The following is a 19,616-nucleotide window of genomic DNA, read 5'->3' as shown; positions in this document are numbered from 1 at the left end:
ATCATGAAATAAAGATTAGTTTTTTAATTATGTAGAATAAGGTTGTATATGTTTAATTTTTTGGGTAAATAAATTCCATTAATCCATTCACAATGTCATGCTCTTCCAGAGGTTTTTGTAAGATTGGGCAGTTTCTCTGCCTACAAGATATTATCACAGATGCTTGGTTTACTTTTGCAGTTCTCAAAACTGAATTTGACTCAACAGAGATCACATGCCTCTTCTTCACAGCAAAAATGTTATAACATGAACAGAGTTGAGAAAAAGACCTTAATCCTATTGTTCTACAAACCTATGAATACAGAAACAACCCCTTCAGTGCTAAGTTTCAAGAAGTTCAGTGAATAGAATAGAAACAATATTTTTCTGATTGTTTGGAGTGGACAGTATTTAAGTTTTTCATGTGTAGGCTGGGCTGACAGTCTAAATTTCTTAAAATATATATATATTGTTTTTGTTTAGCCAAATTAGTTAACAAGCATGGATGTTTGTTTAAGCAAATAACATATGCTGTAATGTTATTGTTTCAGTTGAATAAATCTATTTAAATTGTTATTATTAAGGTAATGATTATTTTTCTCCTTCCTAAGTACAACAGTAAAGTTGTCCAAATATGAATATCCCATTAAACTGGGGATAAAAAACTAATATGAAAAGTTGTTATTCTAAAAATCTTCATCTACTTGCATATTAAAGTTATACGAGCAAGAATTAGTCTTTATGTAGAAAACTATGATTTAAATCAAGCCTTACTGACTAGTGATTTAAATCGTGATTTAAATCGTGATTTAAATCAGTTTGATTTAAATCAAATCCACCCTGGTATTTAAGCTCCGATAACTAACATTACAGGTTTATAAACCATTTCCTCAACACACTAAAAAAACTAGCAACCATTTTAATGGGCAAAGCATTACTTTGATTAACCAGAGAAAATATAAGCTAGAACAGACATGATAGAAGAAACGGCCTCCTTCTCTTGGACCACAAACACAAACCGAGCAGGAAACTGCTTTATAAACACCTTTGATTAGCCTTAAGATTGTTGAGATTTATTGTACTCTACCTAAACTTCAGCTTTAAAAACTGTATAGAATTCAGGTTATAGTCATTTGTATTTTAATTTCTTTTTTAAAATGAGTAGATCATCATTTGGAGTATGAAGTCAGTGCTTAAATTCATTTTCCTCCAAAAATTATTTTGATTTGGAAGATGATAATTTGATTCAGAAGATTATTCAGGTGGATGATAATTATTTTGTTTAAGAAATCCACATGGAATATGTATATGGGACATCTTAAAGAGAAGCCTGCCTGACAGTCCAAGATTGATAATGGAATGCAGCAGCTTTATTCTCTGGGTCACTGGTTCAAATCTAGCCAACCTTCGTATTATCTTAAAGTAGCTGCTTTTGACAGCTGTTCAATGACTTACAAGATGAGGTGGCAGTCTCACAGGGGCTTTTTTCTTCACTGCAATGCTGACAGTTATCCGCTATTGTAATTGGCACCCTTGTTAGCTGTCTCATAAAAGGGGCCCAGGATAACAAGGACATGAACACTAAAATGCCCTTTCAACCTTTGAGCGAACATCTTTTTAACAGTGCAAAGTCAATTTATACATACCGCAATATTCCCATCTAATACTGTACTTGCTCTCTGAAGAGGTCTCTGGCCTCTTGACTGGCACTGTTTGTCAATACCAAGTTTCATTTTTAAGCCAGATTTTAATGTTTTAAATCAATCCAATACCATTTCCCTTGTATATGTTGAACTGTTTGTTTGAGGCCCCTCTAAGGGTTTCAAGAACTATTCTTCAAACTTGTTAAAATGATGAGGGAGGGAGGAGGATGGCTAATTGAAAACACACCATCTACAATACCGCACACTATAACTGGCCCGGGCCTCAACACTACCTCCAAATCTCTCACCAAATTCCACCTGCGAATACTTTCTTGGACCAGCACAACCTGAATTTTTCTGCAAAATAAAAAAATTCATTCAGTAGCACCTTAAAGACCAACTAAGTTTATATTTTGGTATGAGCTTTCGTGTGCATGCACACTTCTTCAGATACACTAGAAACTTCTGTTTCCAGTGTATCTGAAGAAGTGTGCATGCACACGAAAGCTCATACCAAAATATACACTTAGTTGGTCTTTAAGGTGCTACTGAAGGATTTTTTTTATTTTGCTTCGACTCAGACCAACACGGCTACCTACCTGTAACTTGAATTTTTCTGCTCATTCTTTAAACTTGTATTCCTTCCCTGACCTTAATCCTTATCAAATATAGTTCTCTTTCCCATGCCTTTTGTTTTCTCTGCCTTACTCATACTTAAGCTGCTTTTGATCTGAAAGCACGCACAAAACATTTTTGTTCTGTGCCACAGACTTTAACATAGCAATGCATCCACCAACAAGGAGCAGCTATCTGTGGCTTTCAAGTCAGTGAGGAAGATGTGCTTGATTGGATCTCTTGTCACTTATGGTGTGGGCAGGAAGAATGTCCTTTACTATACTCCATAGCTATCAAATGACTAGTATCGAACAACAGGGCCAGCCAAAGACATTTTGCGACCTGAATCAAAGGGCAAGATGGTGCCTCCCTCCATTTCATGTACAGAAGCTGACTGGACTGGCAACTAAATCTTAGTTCGACACTGGCAATGGAACAGCACCCTTCAATGGGCAGCAGGTTAATTTAGGGATAACATATAACTCTAATCTCCAATAGTAGGGAATAGCGTACGGCAGCCATTGCTACCCTAAGCGTTTGCCACCTGATGTGATTGCCTCACTCTGCATATTAGTAGCACTGGCTCTATTAAATAAACATGAAATTGGATTGTCTCCATATAGGCGATCAATACTGAGAAGTCCTTCAAATACACTGAAGTGTTATGAAGTGTTCAGTAGGGCTTTTGCTATTTTTTCATTTAAATGGCAGTTTCCAGACACCCTAGCTTAAACTGAATACTTCTTTTGTAGTTTGGGAAGTTGTTGATAATTAATCCCTGCTTCCCCCTCCAACCACAAAAAGAAGTCAAATGCTCACTAGACATGGATACCTAATTCTCCATTCATTCTTCAACTACCTTTGAATTGATCCTCCTGTTCTACATGTATGTGGATCACTTTGTACCTTCCACCAAGGTATTTCAGTACACTTCCATACACATATTTTGAAATAATTTAATCTTCATTTAAAATATGTGGATTGGTCTTAGAAAGTCCTGAAGCACAGCCACCAAGGCTCTGATCTTATGGGAACTAATTATACAAATTATGTTTTTTTGTGCATGAGAATCTCCTATCCTTATAGTCATTACTGAAGTATAATATGAGTACACAAGCCAGGAAGTGGAACAGAACTTGCAATAAATGTCCTCTTCTCCTGAACATGCACTTCAATTAGGTCCAATTTCTGCTGCTTATAAGCAGCAGAATTATTTGGTTTCTGGTATTTTCATATTTCATAAATCTGTGTAAGAGTACATCACAGCATCTACTAATAGCCCAATACATAAGGTTCAATCAGCCTAGAAAGAATAGAAATAAATGTGGATAAGCAATGTTTCATGAAGATGCATCCAGTAGATGTCACTGCAAGCATTAGATTGGCTACAAGGTTCATGAACTCTGATACAAATTCACATTTTTAAAAAGAAAAGAATCCAGTCATTACCTTCTTTTTGCTTCTTCGTACTTAAGACTTAGTCTGACCTTTTCAGCTAAATTGGACACAGTCCTGACACCAACCTGTTGAAAGAACCAGCAAGCTTATTGCATGGATCATTTTTAAACAAAGTGAGAAAGCAATTTAATGAAATATAAGTAGAAACACATTTCAAAAGAGTAACCATTGATTTTTCAGCACAAACACTCATAATTACGCAATGTTTTTCAAAGGAATTTACATTCTCAATTGCTAAATCATTTCTGAACAGAATTTAGTACAAGTCAGTACAATTCTGTTTAAGGCCTACTTTGAAGTAACGTTTAATACATCCCAAGTTGTTACTTGCTACTTTGAACTCAGAACTTTGGTGGAGATCAATGAAGTTCAAAGTACGGTAGGACTTCAATGAAATCAAGATTACTAAAAAACCACATTCAAGTTTGGGCTTCTTCTCAGAAAATCTTAGTACAATCACTTTCACAGCCTTTCATCATGCTACCTTAAAGAAATATGCCAGCATTTGGAAAACATTTGTGGATGTAAACCTATGGCTGACATATGGGTCAATGAGATGCCAAAGATTTTTAAGTCACTAAAGTGGTAATTCCATCAGTCACTTTCAGATGTACAAAAACAGAGATTGGAAGAGATCTTTGCTCACCACTTTTTGAAACTAGAAAGGTGTCAACTTTACTTTATCACCTACTTATATTTATTTACTTACTTACTTTCTTTTTGAGAAAAAACTAAAACTGATCACTTAAATTCAAGAAATATGGGATAATTTAAGTTATATTTTTTATTTTGAAAGGTACAGATTACAAATGACTGCTTACTGGCTGGGTTCATATGTCTAGATAAACAATGGTTTAATGTGAATGGACAGTATGCTACTGCAAGCTGATGAAATTATTGGTACAATGGTACCTTGGTTCTCGAACTGAATCCATTCCTAGAGTCCGTTCGACTCCTGAAACTGTTCGAAAACCAAGGTGCAGCTTCCGATTGCCTGCAGGAACTTCCTGCAGTCAAGCGGAAGCTGCATTGGACATTCTGCTTCCAAAAAATTTTCACAAACCAAGGTGCAGCTTCCGATTGGCAACAGGTGCTTCCTGAATTCAATTGGAAGCTGCGTCAGCCACGTCAGACGTTTGGCTTCTGAAAAACGTTCACAAACCGGAACACTTACTTCTGGGTTTGCAGCATTCGGGAACCAATTTGTTTGACAACTAAGCCATTTGGGAACCAAGGTACCACTGTACTTCACCCATTCCTCACTTCTGTTGCTGCCACACTGCTAGGAAACAAACCATGGCCTGGTTTTTGTCATCTGAACCCAGGCTGGTGGTTTCTTTCTCAAACAAACCTTGGCTTACCATCAGATTTGGAAGCTAGAATGAAGCAGCCCATTGCTTGTACCCTAGTAGCAGCAGAAATGGGGCAGCAGCAGCCCAGCATGCTGCTCATCCACATTAAACCATAGCTTAAACCATTAAACCATAACCATGGCTTAATGTGATGTACAAACCAGCTAATTCCCATGCTTTCTACTTTTGAAATGGCTTGCATAAGAAACTGGTTTCAATGTCAGAAAAAATAATATTACTTTTACTAAAGGAATTTGAAATATATTTCCTCCAAATGGAGGATGGTACTCTTTTGGTACAAGACATGCTATATTCTAAATATTTAGCTAGAAAATTTTACTCCCCCACAAAATACTACAAAACATGTGCAGGAATATTTAGCTTATCATATTTTCTTATGCTTTCCCCCACCTGCAGCTTCTCAGAAGCCAATAACAAAATTGGAAGACAAAACTCGCTTTAACATTATTCTTTTGAAACCCAGCCCTCAGAATTCTAAATGTACCACAGAAAAGCCTCTTTTTGGCAATACTTGGTTTCGCTGTCGGGGGAAAAAATATTTTAGTGGGGAATATATTAGCCATCTTGATTAGACATAGCAGCAGCCAACCATTTGACTCAAATCCCCTCAAGAATGTTCTGCAGCTATTTTCTCTCTTCCCCACCTTTGAATGGCATGAAAAACTTACATCACCAGAAATGTCTGTCTGAGACCCTGCATCCAAAGTCTGCCTCAAGAGAGAAATTTGAGAGTGTGCTGGACTGCACCTCAAATCTGGTTCTGATCTGCCAAAATTTTGATTGAGGAGGAACCTCTCTCTCAGCTTTGCAAGACTCTGAAAGGAAACGCAAATAATGATGCACTTCCATGCTTCATTTACTGTAAAAGATTGACACACAGCAAGAATACATTGGGTGGGGGAGCAGGGGAAAGACAAACCATAAAAGGAGACACAGTATAAAGAGCTCCCTCAACAGTTAAACATATCCACTTAGGGAATCAACTCAACTGAAGGTTGATCATATTTGCATGAATAAAAGCATTATACGCATATCACAAAAAAATAAGCTACTACTTCAAGAGGACAACAAAAACAATGAGTGGTCAAAACAAAGAAACAAAATACAAGAACATTTACCACTACAGTTGTAGGATAGAAATTCAAAAATACCTGCATTAAATCTTGTTTCTCCTTCTCACCGGAGCTTATTGCCTTTCGGATAGACTTTAACTCATTCACAATGGCTTTGGCTTCACTTAGTTCATACCCACTCTGGCCTCCAGACATTTTTTGGTCAATTCTGTAAAACAGAGACACTGGGGGTAACTGTAGAGAAACAAATACTGTTCTCCAAATTAGGAAAAACAATAGGTAGTGCTAAAGATATTGTTTCCCATAGCACAGTAAGGACCCAGCTACATTGGCAAAGAAAAAGAGCGTTTTATGAGTTGTTTATGCTTTCTAAGACTGTGACACCAGATGGTGCTGTGGAGTTCCATTTTTGCCAACCCAATTTCTGGCACCCACAGCACTTTTTCAAAACACAAAATGAGCCCATTTGTCCAAAAAGGTCGGTGACCCAGTGCTCGGCAAATATTTTAAAATATTCATCTCTAGCCAGACTGGATACTTTCCAGAGGAACAATTTAATATAACCATACGAGTTTTTAAAAATATTGTTATTGATTTACAATATCTATCTCCCCATCATTCATCAAGAATATTCTCAAAGTGGTTTGCTTAAAAAGGTAAAGACAATAAAAATATCTAAAGAAAAATATATTAAAACCACCATTATCAACAAACCCAAGAAAACAGCAGCCTTACAGAAGCAACAAAAAGGAAGTGATGCAACAAACTGGAAAGAGGAAGCAGCATTTCTGAAAATCCTAGGTTCCTTCCCCCTACCCCCACTTCTTCACCTATCAACTTCAGTCATAAATTTATGTTTTCCAACAGAATTGCACCAACACTTCAAAGATAAGAAGTAGTCTTCAACTTCAAGTACACATACAATATCTTACACAGAATACATGCATTGAAAATGCAACGTTTTCTTAACCCTGACATTAAGCTCCCAGTGTTAAAGAGAGTTTAAAATTGTACACATAGTTTGCTATGCTTTAGAATTGATGGAAGAAAAGTGCCTCCGACCTAGTAACACAGGTAGACAGGCAGATGGCTACTTGATACATGCACAGGAAATTAAACATTATCTGTTATAGGAAGCTAAGTTTTCCAAAAGGTGAACACAAGTTCACAAACTGTGAGTGACAATTGGCTCCTATAGAAATCCATGGCAAAGCTCCAATTGATTTGAATGAGAACTATTGTGGCCAAGATGCAACCATGGTAGCACATTAAAATGCACTAGAGGCTTGCAGCCAAAGATATAGCAAACTATGCAAACTCAGGCTCTCTTGCGCCTCTGTGGCACTTAGCCACATGAACTTTTCCTCTCTGCCAGTTTTCCTCTTCCTCCAAGACGTTTGCTTGACTTCTTGCATTCTCCTGCAGCAGTCAGTGCCTCTTACATGGCTATTTTTGTAGGGCTCTGATTCTTTTAGCCCTCACCCCCCATGATCTTCTACCTTGCTAGCAGGTAGGATGAGAGCACTTAGCCAATCAAGGCCAGAGGCTCTTTTGACTGAGACAATCACTACAGGAGGCTTTTATCACCACACTGCAATATGGAGAGCAATTGTTACTTTGCGGGTAAAGCCATTTGCTCTTTGCAAACAGAGCAAAATAATGACTGGCTGCTTCTTGGGTTATTGTTGTCAAGACATAGGTGCATTCTTGCAAGTTGAATCACGCTCTCTCCAGATATGTGTAAGTATAGCAAGAAAACCAGAAAAAAACCATTTATCTAAGACAGAGGAGTCTATAACTTCCTCTGGTTGGATATGCAGATGACACACATCTGATTTCTGCTATTCACAGGGGTTCCTAGCTGGTCAAAACTGAAACTGTGGATGGTTTTAACTATGGAAAGCAAGCCAACTTCAATCAAGTTGGGATGGGGAACCTGTGATTCTCCACTGCGTGGCAGACTTTGGGATCTCAAATTTCAGCGGTGCCCCGTGTAACACGAAAAATCGGCATCCCTTGCCTCTTGCACTCTGTTCTAAAGCCTTGTTGTGGCACCCCCTGCGGCGCAGCACTCAGTGCTGCCACAGCAGTCGCGCCACTCTAAAACTGCCTCTGCTCCAGATGTTGCTGGATTACAGCTCTCATCATCCCTGACCATTCTCCATGCTGTCTGGGGTTGGTAGGAGTTGGATTCCAACATCTGGAAGGCCACAGGTTTCCCAGCCCTCTCCTAAACCACAGTTTAGATTAACCATAGTTCTGAGTTCAGACCCAACACACTGTGGCTTGTTGAAAATGGAATTGAACTCTTCCCATTCCTTCCTTGTGGCCATTAGAAGGAAAGGCACTTAAGCCCAAGACTTGTAATGCTAAACCTTAGTTTAGCCAAAGACCACATCAGGATTCAATTTAAACATACATAACTGCCATGGACAGTGAACATATAGTCCCTAATCTTGTTTGATTTTAATATCTTTACCCAGCTAGGCTAAACGAACCCCCAAACAAGTGAAACTGACTGTGGTTATGTTGCACACTGAATGTCTGCTGCTGTGGAGTATGGTGTCTCACATTTTAAGCTGGAGCTGCCATATCATCACATATATGGCAAAAAATGAATAAAATGGCTCTCCAGCACACAAGATATTCTGACCTCCCAAAGTGGCTGTCTGAATTTTTCCAACAAATGTCCATTGTTTGCTTGTGGTATGCTGCTGAAAGTTTCCCAAACATGTTTTAGATTCCTATCAAAATTGCTTGCAAGCAAGTTGCTTTAAAACAATACTTCATTGTTACAGTAATGTAATAAAACCAGCATGTTTGGCTAAGCTTTAATCTTGGGGTAGTAGCAGAAGTTTCTAAGCTTTGGATATAGGTCCCCGACCGCAAAAAAAAACCTATATGCTTTAAGGGGTAGCTTAAATATGGTTAAATATGTGCCTGTTCATTCCCTCCCCTCAACGTTTACTTAGATTTAAAAGCATTAGTACTGTGAATTGCATGCAAACTTTACTTCTATTCTACTTTGTGAACTTCCAACATATGGGTGAAATGTGGTATCTCTTTCCAGCACCTTAACTACCACATCACAAAAAGATCTAAAGTCTCAACTAGTTGTAAAGTTTAATCAAAAGTTCAGCAACAGACAGACTAGGAATTCTCTGCCTCATTGGTTGCAATCCCAAACATACTTACTGGAAAGGGGTTCAACTTAATTCCAAGTAAACATATTTAGGGGTGTGTTGTAAATTCTAACCCTATGTTCCTTGAAGAAGGTCCATAGCTCAGAGGTAGAACATCTGCTTTGCGTGCAGAAGGCCTCACCTTCAATCCCTGGCATTGTTTCTAATCTCCAACCCTGAAGAACCACTGCTACTCAGCATGGATAATATTGAGCTGGATGGTCGGACTCAGTTTAAGGCAGCTTCTTATGTTCCTATAAATTTAGTACCTATTATTTATCATTATTAATTTTATTTTGCCCCACAGCCAGTTTAGACTGCTGCTTTTTCCTTTTCAGAGAAGCGGTGGTCTTCAAGTACAGTGGTACCTTGGTTCTCAAATGGCTTAGTTGATGAACAAATTGGCTCCCAAACATCGAAAACCCAGAAGTAAGTGTTCTGGTTTTCGAATGTTTTTCAGAAGCTGAATGTCCGATGCGGTTGTCGGTTATGGTTTCTGGAGCACCTGTGCCAATCGGAAGCCGCACCTTGGTTTTTGAACATTTCGGAAGTCGAACAGACTTCCAGAACGGATTACGCTTAAGAACCAAGATATCACTGTAGATACTTGTATTATGCCCATCAACACTTTACTCAGCATGGGGAGAATTTGCATTTGGAAATGCAAAAATTAGCCAAGTTTAAAAAGGGGGGGGGGCCTGGGATCTTTCCAGCTTGCAGCATTTCAACCTACAGCAGCTTTCTTGTGCTTCAACCTCTTCACTACAGCATGTCTTTCTCCATGACAGGTAAGGATGAAGTAAAAGTCTAATCCCACTTTATAATAGCTGATGAAGCAGGAAAATGAAACACTGCTGCTCTTCTCTCTCTTTTCCAGCTGATTCTTTGCTCTTCTGCATCCCGCAAGTGGCAGATGGAATCATTCAGTGGTGCTTTTTAAAGCCTTGAATCAGCTTTGCATCCCCCCTGACTTTTTTGAAGTTAATTTTTCAAAACAAAAACATTTCAAAACAGGGGCTAGGTTTTCCCATTGCCGGTAGGCAATAGATTTATCTCAGCTGCTTTCTTATTCCAAAGATTCTCTCTGTAAACGGATGCAATGATTCTATTTGATTTGGTCCTAACCAGCGGACTGAATTATTTAAGTCAATTTCAATCATTTCATACTCACTGTTGCAATGTTTCATAGCCTTGCTCCTTATACAGTAATTCTTGCTTCATCTGCAAGAGTTCCCTCTTCAGCTTTTTAACCTTGGATGCAAAAACAAATTAGTGAGCCGTTTGTTTAAGACAATGGAACACATGGTTTGGATCAGCAATTGGTTTTCCCCCAAGCATTCACTCTTGGTTAGTTGAGGGACTGGACGTTACAACCACATGATACAATACATGATACATGGGGGTTGCCTTACATGTACCTATGTGTAATGCTTAAATGTTGTGTCCTATCTCTAGAATTGTTAGCCCTTATTAGTTTTGGCACACTATATAAATCCGTTAGCTTCTACAGGAGTAACAGGCAATTTCCACTCTTGGATATGCTAATGCCACTAATATGGTGTGAAAAAACTGTTCACAAAAGGACTAACTGCTCTGAAAAAGAGTGCAGCATGTGTGTCAGTGTTCAAGATACCTTGCTAGCAGACATAGGTGGTTTCAACACTACCAGCCTCACATATAAATAAGCCCTTGTTAGTATTTGTTGAACACAAAGGAATTCTATCTTCCTCTTGATGTTCATGAACAAGCAACTAATGCAAGAGACATGCCAGATTAAGACACCTCTTTATTTGGATAGCCTCATTATAGTAATTAAAGTTGAATTTAACATTTACTTGCTTAAGTTAATTTGTCACTGGGTGTGTGCGCATGCCACCTGTTCTCATTCAAGAGACATAGCACCTACTGACAGCTTGGAGAGAGAGAGAATGAAACAGAGAGTAAACATGCAAGCGGGAGAGGATCCCCAAAGGCCACTTTTTTGGTGTGTGTGTGTGTGTGTGTCTACACTACACTAACTCAGAAACCAAGAAGTTCCCATCTGGAAGTCAATCTACACATGCTACAATATGTACTGCATTTAAAAACAACAACAACATTATTTTCTGTTACAACACGCCTCTATAAACCACCATCAAGCATGAATATACCCTAAACCAAGTACAACTGTCAAGTGCTATTCGTATTATTAGAACTGGCAATGCCCCCCCCCCCAAAATGTGTTCATACGTGCATGCCATAAAAAACCCAGCAAACATTTCATTTGAATTTGGATACTTGGGGATTTCAGTGCCTGGATGGCAAATGTCTAACAAGGAACACCACAGATGACACACATTTCCCCATAGATCTCAAATTAAGCATTCTTACCCTTAATCTTGTAGTGGAGATTTCCGCCTTCAGAATATCAGGGTCATACTTAGTGCTGGAAGAGGAGCTTGAAAATACTTATTAGGAAAATTTAAAGAAAATGGAAAATATATTTAACCAGCTGAGAAATGGTTCACTGTTTAATTGCATCACATTGCTGCATTACAGCCAAAGCTACAGCACAATAACTACAAATATTAAAATCCATTTTCTTGCTATCAACTGAAAAGCACCATAAAATTATTGGAGGATGATACACGAGTGAAAGTTACACAAATGAACAAGCGACTGCCCTTTTGGGGGGCATTTAAAACTGGCCCAAGATTAAAATTCATTTTGACACACCCATAATAGGGATGGAGGAAAAATTCATTCACTTTGCATTTTAACAGGAAACTAGCTAATTTGCACTTCCTGAACCAGGATGCAAAATAAAACAGAACTATCCTTCAGAATTTGCACCTGTCTGAATCTTGCAATGTAGTTCACCCTCAAAATATGTGTTCAAAAACACATACGGCCCTTGAAAGACCAGTTACCCAACCTGGGAGTCATTTTGGACTCACAGATTTTCATGGAGTCACAAGTTAATTCTGTGTCCAGGGCAGCTGTCTACCAGCTCCATTTGGTATGCAGCTGACACCCTACCTGTCTGCGTACTGTCTCGCCAGAGTGGTACATGCACTGGTTATCTCCCGCTTGGACTACTGCAATGCGCTCTATGTGGGGCTACTTTGAAGGTGACTCAGAAACTACAACTAATCCAGAATGTGGCAGCTAGACTGGCGAGTGGGAGCAGCTGCCAAGGCCATATAACACGGGTCCTGAAAGACCTACATTGGCTCCCAGTACGTTTCCGAGCACAATTCAAAGTGCTGGTGCTGATCTTTAAAGCCCTAAATGATCTTAGCCCTGTATACCTGTAGAAGCATCTCAAACCCCATCATTCACCCCGGACATTGAGATACAGCACAAAGGGCCTTCTGGTGGTACCCACACTACAAGAAGTAAAGCTACAGGGAACCAGGCCTTCTCGGTAGTGGCCCTGTGGAATGCCCTCCCATCAGGTGTTAAGGAACTTTTAGAAGACAGCTGAAGGCAGCCCTGTACAGGGAAGCTTTTTAAAGTTTAATGTTTTACTATGTTTTCATATATGCTGGAAGCCACCCAGAGTGGCTGGGGCAACCCAGTCAGATGGGCGGGGTACAAATTTACTACTACTACTACTACTATTACAGCAACAAATGAATAAAAACAAACACCATATTTCTAAGATACGTACAGCTTGTATGAGAGCTTGATTTCTCCTTGTAAGCATCATTGAGTCTCACATACTCATCCAAAGCAAGTGCTAGTCTCTGTTCTTTCACTTGGTACAGTTCTTTCTGAGTGCTGAGTGCATCTTGTGCTACAGTAAGATAATCTTTCAGCATTTTCTCTTGTTCTTGCCTCCATTGTTTTCTTGGATCTTCTATCTGTGTGGTTTCTGGGGAAATGCAGTTGTAAAAGCTTTTATTTACTAAAATAAAACTGGTCAATCTTAGCCACATTCAAATTAGTGATGTCCAAAGGACTTGTTTAAAAAGCTTTATTCTGTTACCTTGCTAGTTTTAAGTGACATCTTTACTGAATCACATTTTGAACCTCTGCATTATCTACCCATTTTTCACCAGACCCAAGCAAGACATACATACCTACTCAAGCAATACAATGGGTCGGAGCAGACCCAAAGAAAATAATGGAAGTCAGTTAATTTTGATAGCTCTACTCTGAGAAGGATTAACATTGAATACAACTCATGAATCCAATAACATTTTTGTCTCGCAGATATTTAGGTATAAAACATGTTAAGAGCTGAGATAACTTTCAAAGTATCTTAGGACTGACAGAAGTTTCAGAGAAAAAGCAATTTTTACATGCAACATGTATGTTATGCTAAATGTTCTTTACTACTTTCAGCCTGCTGTTCTCCTATATAAAAGGCAGAAAAGAATGTTTAAACCTTTAAGGCATTTCAGATAAAGATTCAGGTTTTAAGAAGATCTCAGGTCAATGAATTCAATTTATGTTGATGAAAGATGCTATAGTCCAGGCATCCCCAAACTGCGGCCCTCCAGATGTTTTGGCCTACAACTCTCACGATCCCTAGCTAACAGGACCAGTGGTCAGGGAAGATGGGAATTATAGTCCAAAACATCTGGAGGGCCAAAGTTTGGGGATGCCTGCTATAGTGTATAACTCTTGCACAGTATTTTACATCTTCAAAGCTCTCTAGGAAAACATTAATCCAAGATACTGATTTAGGTTCAAGTGCTTCTCCTAGCTCTAACATTAGTTACATATGCTTCACTAAGACACTTTCTCTACTTTTGCCTACTTAAATTATCCAGTGCAAACAGTAACTCCAATGCACCACAATAGACTTTAAACATATGTTTGGTTAGCTTCAGCTGCAGCAGAGGAAGGTCCCTAGTGGTATCAATTGCCAATAATGCTCAATAGTCCTACACATTTAATCTTCCTACTGCTACACTTTGATGTGAATTCAAGAGGCAAGTGAATGAGGAAGTAGCTCTTTAAAAAAAAAGGAATCAGAATGCTTCCCATGCTCCCCCTTAAACTCAAATACAGTTTATGTAGGTACATTTATATGGAAGGTTTTGCCAAATATACTCAAAACAAGACTAGAGATAGATAGTACTTGCTTTTACACAAGCATATGGAAGGAAAATAAGAGGTAGCAACTTTATATACAGCTGATTTCTCATACGCTTAATAGGATGCTTCTCCCCATCCAAATAATTTTTGGGTATCTGTTGGTCTCAAGGGACAGTGATGTGAGCCTCCAGGGGTGAAGTCAAACCGCTGTTGTTAGCAGCATCAAAGTGACCTCCCTGGGGTGCAAGGCTGGAATGTGTGCATGGAGGTCCTGGGCTGCTCAGGCGACGACCTCCCTCTCGGCCTTGCTGATCTGCTCCAAAGGAAACCAGAGCAATACATTTGGCACCAACTTGGCTGCAGGAGTTGCTGAAATAAGTCGTACAAGGCACCTTCCAACCATCTTAGGGACTCCATTCTGGGTTTGTGTAGGGTTTACTCCTTTGCCTTCTCTTCTCCCAAAGATATCCCTCAAGGCAATGGAGGTTTAGGATCAGAGTTTTCCTTCTAGATGGGCTACCTCTCCAGGTTGATGAGCCCCATCTGCCCCTCACTTCCCTCTACAGCACATGCAGAAATTGCCTTCTTGACCATTTGACCCACTATTTGTCTCATCCACTCAATCCAGTGCAGCCTGTCTTCACATGCAGGGAAAGTCCCTAACTCATTGAGGGTTTGAGATCCATTGTATACCCTAACGTGGTTTAGCCGGGCAGTCAAAGCTGTTTCCTGGAGTGTGGCCATTGTCACATGCTGACAGCTTTTAGAAGCCACAGGGGAAAGCTCAGTGCAAGGTGGGAACAAACTACCCCAGAAGGAGCACAGTGTGTCTCCCACCAGAGGCACTACCCCTCCCCTCCCCTAACACCCCATACGAATAGTTTTTATATAATGCAGAAAAGCTGGGAAAAGCCACATGCAGTCAAGACAAGCAGAAATAAAGAAGTGTTTCCCAAGCAAAGGCAGAGCACAGGAGATGTTCCCTCCATTGCCCTTGTCTTTTTTCCTCCCTTCACAGAGAAAGGGGGAGATCATCCCTATGGGCACCAACATACATCCTTAAATCTCAGAACCAGGAGCAAGACTTTCCCTTGGGCATCATGAGACAGAAAAAACTCTGGAGAAATTCTAGTTGAGACAGAAAGAGCCTTTTTTCCTTCTGCTTTTGTGTGTGCCTTTTTTGGCATACATACTAATCTATGCAAAAATAACAATTATTGGGGTGGTTAAGGGGAAGTGATCATGAAAGCAAACCCAAAGCATCAAATGGGATTTCATAATGATTCTACAATCAAACAGGATAAAGGCAGTTCTGTTGGGCTTCGGGGGATGAATGTAATGACTGCGGTTGTACTTTAAGAGAGCAGCACTAGTCGTAATGGAAAATAATCTCACAAGAGAGAAAAGCCATATCTGTGAACACATTTCAGGTAATTGCTCAGTAGGTTTAAGTCAGGATTGCTCAATGTGTGGCCCAAACTAAAGGAGTAGCCTGCAGAGTCCTAAAATGTGGCCCACAGCAATTCTGTCCTTGTGACTGTAGGACAAGGACAAAGCTGTTTCAATGCAGGGTGTGCGTTTTTTAGCACTTACAGTCTCACAAATCAAGCAATTTTATTTATTTTCACCTTTAAGAATCCTCATGTGGCCACAATTTTTGTTTCTGAATATGAAAACAAAATCAGTTGTGATCATCTCAGTCCTCAAAAGCTGGTAATATTGTTTCTGAAACGTTCCAGGTTTAGGAAAAATTAAGATCCTTTTGAAGAATGATTTCCAAACCCTAAGTTTTCTAAAGATGGCTTCCACTCTATGGCTGTTACAAGAAATAGCATGAAAAGATTCACTGTCTGACAAGTGGAAAACGGGTATATAAATTAAGGCTACGTGGGTGAATTTCAGCCTACTGGAGGTTTCACAGGCCATCTATTCCTAACAGCAGGGCAGTGTACTTTTACATCCACGAAGCAGCGGAACGAAAGCCAGTCCTGCTTGCATTAAAGAAAAAGGTTACCCTTCCTCTTCAAGGTAGCAAAGCCAAAGCTGGATACACCACACAGCAAGCATCTGCAGAATATTTGCTGCAACCTTGCTTCCCTCAAATAAGAGCAATTGAAATAGGTCAGACATAATTCAGGCTTGCCTTTGGTAGCAGAGCAGAAGAGAGCAGCACACATATGCTGCTTCAGAACTGCTGTTACTTGGAACATACTGGGACAAATGATGACAGCAAAATAGCATATTTTGCAGTAAAAATAATTTTCAGAGCACCAGTTAAATATGAGCCCATAAATTCGATTCATAAACACCATTTATTCCCAATAAAAACATATTTACTCAGAGAGCATTCTGCATGCAGATATGAAGCTCTGGTCTGCGCTGCAATCTACCTGTATAAATTTCAGTGCAATTGTAATTCCATAACAAAAGAGCATTTCTCTTCACTCTGTCAGGCTTGATTGAAATGTCATACCATGGAATTGATCTCTATTCTTTGAGTTAACTGTCCTTTTGTGTAAGGCATACGGTGTTTCTGGGGATCATGAACATTTGTATTCTTGTTCTTCCATAGTGGAGAACAGCAAGCAATTTCAGACTAGCTTGTCAATTTCTTGTGCTTAGGGAGAAAAAAAATAACTCAAATCTTTGGACCCATTTGCTCTTCTAAGCTGCTGGCTTAAATAAAAATTTTATGCACTTAAAGAAAGCAGTGAGGGACCAGAGTTTTCTCTTCCTCTGACTTAAAGGGCTTGTAGACAACACAGTTTCCCATCTTTCTTGAGACAAGCACAACACTGTAATATAAGAGACTGTACCTCTGCTGTCACACATTGTCACATGCACCCTTTGTCAGTATGACTTTGTTGGAAAATTAAGTCCTCTGCCTTACAGTTCCCAAGACTATCAGAAAAAAAACTGAAATACCACGAATCACATGTTTTAAAGCCTTGGGATGCTTGAAAAAATGAGGAATTTAAAAGCACCCAACTGTCACTGTTCAGCTTCAAGCTGCAAATGGAAAAGCAACTCTGCTATCAGACCTGTGAAATGCAAAATTCTGTAGCCTGGTGGACAGTCCCTTTTCAACAGCCCCAAATGTTGGGAAAGGGATGTGTGAGGGGCAAGGGATATCGCGAAGCCCCTCCCCTCCTGAGTTCCAGCCCAGACCCGAGCGAGGCTGAAAAGAAGGAAAGCTCCAGCTCAAGTGGGGAAACAGGAAATGGGTTCCAAGGCTCTGGCAGGGAAAGAGAGCCATCGTCCCAGGTGGGACAGGAAGGGGAAAGGAAGGGGGGCAGGCCAGTCCCCCCAACTCCGGAACTTCGCAAAAGGCGTCGGGGGAAGAGGATGGGTCTCCCCAAGTTATTATGTTGGCGCAAAACGCGCCAAAAGCCACTGGGAGGTTCTGATTCAAGCTAAACAGATGGGTCTTTGTAAATAGCACTGCCATTAGCACTGTAAATACTCAGCACCAATAAAATCATAAAATGCAGAGCTGTGTAGAGTCGTTACTCTGAAGTAGCCTTCTCCAGCCACCGTGACAGCAACCTCCCAGTCTTTCTGGCTACTTTGGAGCGGCAGCGATGAGTGCGCAAGAAGCTGAGCAGTGGAGGCTGGAAGCCGAGGCCACAGCACAGGAATTGCGGAACGCACAGACCCTGGCAACGCAGGCACACCAGCAATTACTTGCAGCTCAGGAAGAAGCACAAGCAACGCGGGAGGAGCTGAACAAACTGGCAGAGCAGGTGAGAGCGAAAGATGAGACTGAGAAGCAACTCAGGGTGATGGTGGTGGAGTTACAGAAAAAACTGGATGAGGAAAAGGCTGCAAGAGGTGGGAGGTGCCCCAGCCCCAGCTAGTCCAAGTGAGGAGGGGACAGAGCCTAGTCACCAAGTTTAGCGGCGACCCGAGAGAGTACCTAGGCTTTGAGACGGAAATAAATTATGCGCTGGAACTGCATGCGGCAGAGTTCCCAGATGACGCGCACAGAGTCTCCTTTATCATAGAGCATTTGACGGGGGCTGCCAGAGAATGGGTCAGACCACTCATCGCGCAAAAAAATAATTGCATAAAGAATGCAAAACTCTTCTTAGAAGCGTTAAAAAGCATGTATGCTAGTGATTCGGAGATGGAAGCCACAAAAGAGCAGCTTCACAACTTAACACAAGGGAAATCGACAGTTCGAGACTACTGGGCGAGGTTCACCATGCTAGTGCACAAACTGGGGTGGGATTTGCACAGTGAGCCAGTGAAATCAGCCTTCTACCTGGGGTTGCACTCAGACGTTAAGGATGAACTAGCGAGAGGTCCGAAACCGCGGACGATGGATGAGTTAAGCAAAGCGGCGCTAGCGGTGGGGGTGAGACAGGAATCCAGATGGAATGACAAACAAACGACGCGCGCAGCAAAGCCTTGGTTCCCACGCTCCCAGGACAGACCACATTACCAAACCCCACCCCAGGGCCCACCCCTAGTCCCGCCCAGACCGAGCTCAGAGCCGGAACCGATGGAGATCGGTGGAGCGCGCGCGCGGGCTTTTCAAACCCCGGCGGCGCCAAGACGCAAGGAGGGAAGAGGCGGGAATTGCTTTCTCTGCAACTCCCCCCAGCATCGCGTCAGGGACTGCCCTCATCGCAGGGAGTGGCAAGGAAGGGCGGGAACGGTTGTGCCTTCCCCCACTGAAGCAGCACCACAGCAGGGAAACGAGACAGCCTGGCTGCAGGAGACAAGGGGCAGCAGCCAGGCACAGTTAGCACTAACCGGCCCCAACCCGCCCGCCCGCACAGCGAGGAGCAGCGACAGCCAACCCCCCCCCAGGGCAGGGGTGGTTCTAGAAGTGACGCTAACGCTCCCAAATGGCTATCCCCTGACGGTACTCGCGTTAATTGACAGTGGTGCCTCGGCGAACTTCTTCTCGAGAAACTTTGCAGAAGAGCACCAAATCCAACTTCTGCAGCTGGACTTCCCCCTGCACGTCTCCACCATAGACGGCAGGGAGTTGCTGGGGGGGGGGCATCACCCACCAGACCCCCCCCCATGAGAATGGCGGTGGGGCGACACTCAGAGACACTGGCATTCAACGTCACCACCATTTCCGACCCCCCCATCGTCTTAGGCATGAGCTGGCTGGCGCGCCATGACCCCTCCATCAGTTGGCACCAGAGATGCATCACGTTTGGATCGGACTTTTGTCTGGAACATTGCATGCAGCGCCAACCAGGGGAGGGGCCTCCCATCGCCACAGTGGCCACCATGCACATCACAGGG

At 41.3% G+C, this 19,616-nt stretch overlaps 1 protein-coding gene across 2 annotated transcripts in view; it reads right to left on the bottom strand.

The window, feature by feature from the left end:
- The window catches only part of WWC2 (WW and C2 domain containing 2), a 169,208-nt gene that overhangs the window by 83,154 nt on the left and 66,438 nt on the right, over positions 1 to 19,616 (bottom strand). For both annotated transcript variants that reach the window (XM_060278728.1, XM_060278729.1), the window contains exons 3-8: positions 12,976 to 13,179; positions 11,694 to 11,770; positions 10,495 to 10,574; positions 6,220 to 6,349; positions 5,737 to 5,883; positions 3,687 to 3,760 (exon numbers count right to left, since the gene is read on the bottom strand). In XM_060278728.1, the coding sequence (XP_060134711.1) occupies positions 3,687 to 3,760; positions 5,737 to 5,883; positions 6,220 to 6,349; positions 10,495 to 10,574; positions 11,694 to 11,770; positions 12,976 to 13,179 (712 nt within the window). The remainder of the gene's footprint in view (positions 1 to 3,686; positions 3,761 to 5,736; positions 5,884 to 6,219; positions 6,350 to 10,494; positions 10,575 to 11,693; positions 11,771 to 12,975; positions 13,180 to 19,616) is intronic.

The sequence above is a fragment of the Zootoca vivipara genome, chromosome 9 (genome assembly GCF_963506605.1).
Source record: "Zootoca vivipara chromosome 9, rZooViv1.1, whole genome shotgun sequence".
Lineage (NCBI taxonomy): Eukaryota > Metazoa > Chordata > Lepidosauria > Squamata > Lacertidae > Zootoca > Zootoca vivipara.
Note: the sequence above shows the minus strand (reverse complement) of the source record. Positions and strands in the feature narration are given on the sequence as shown.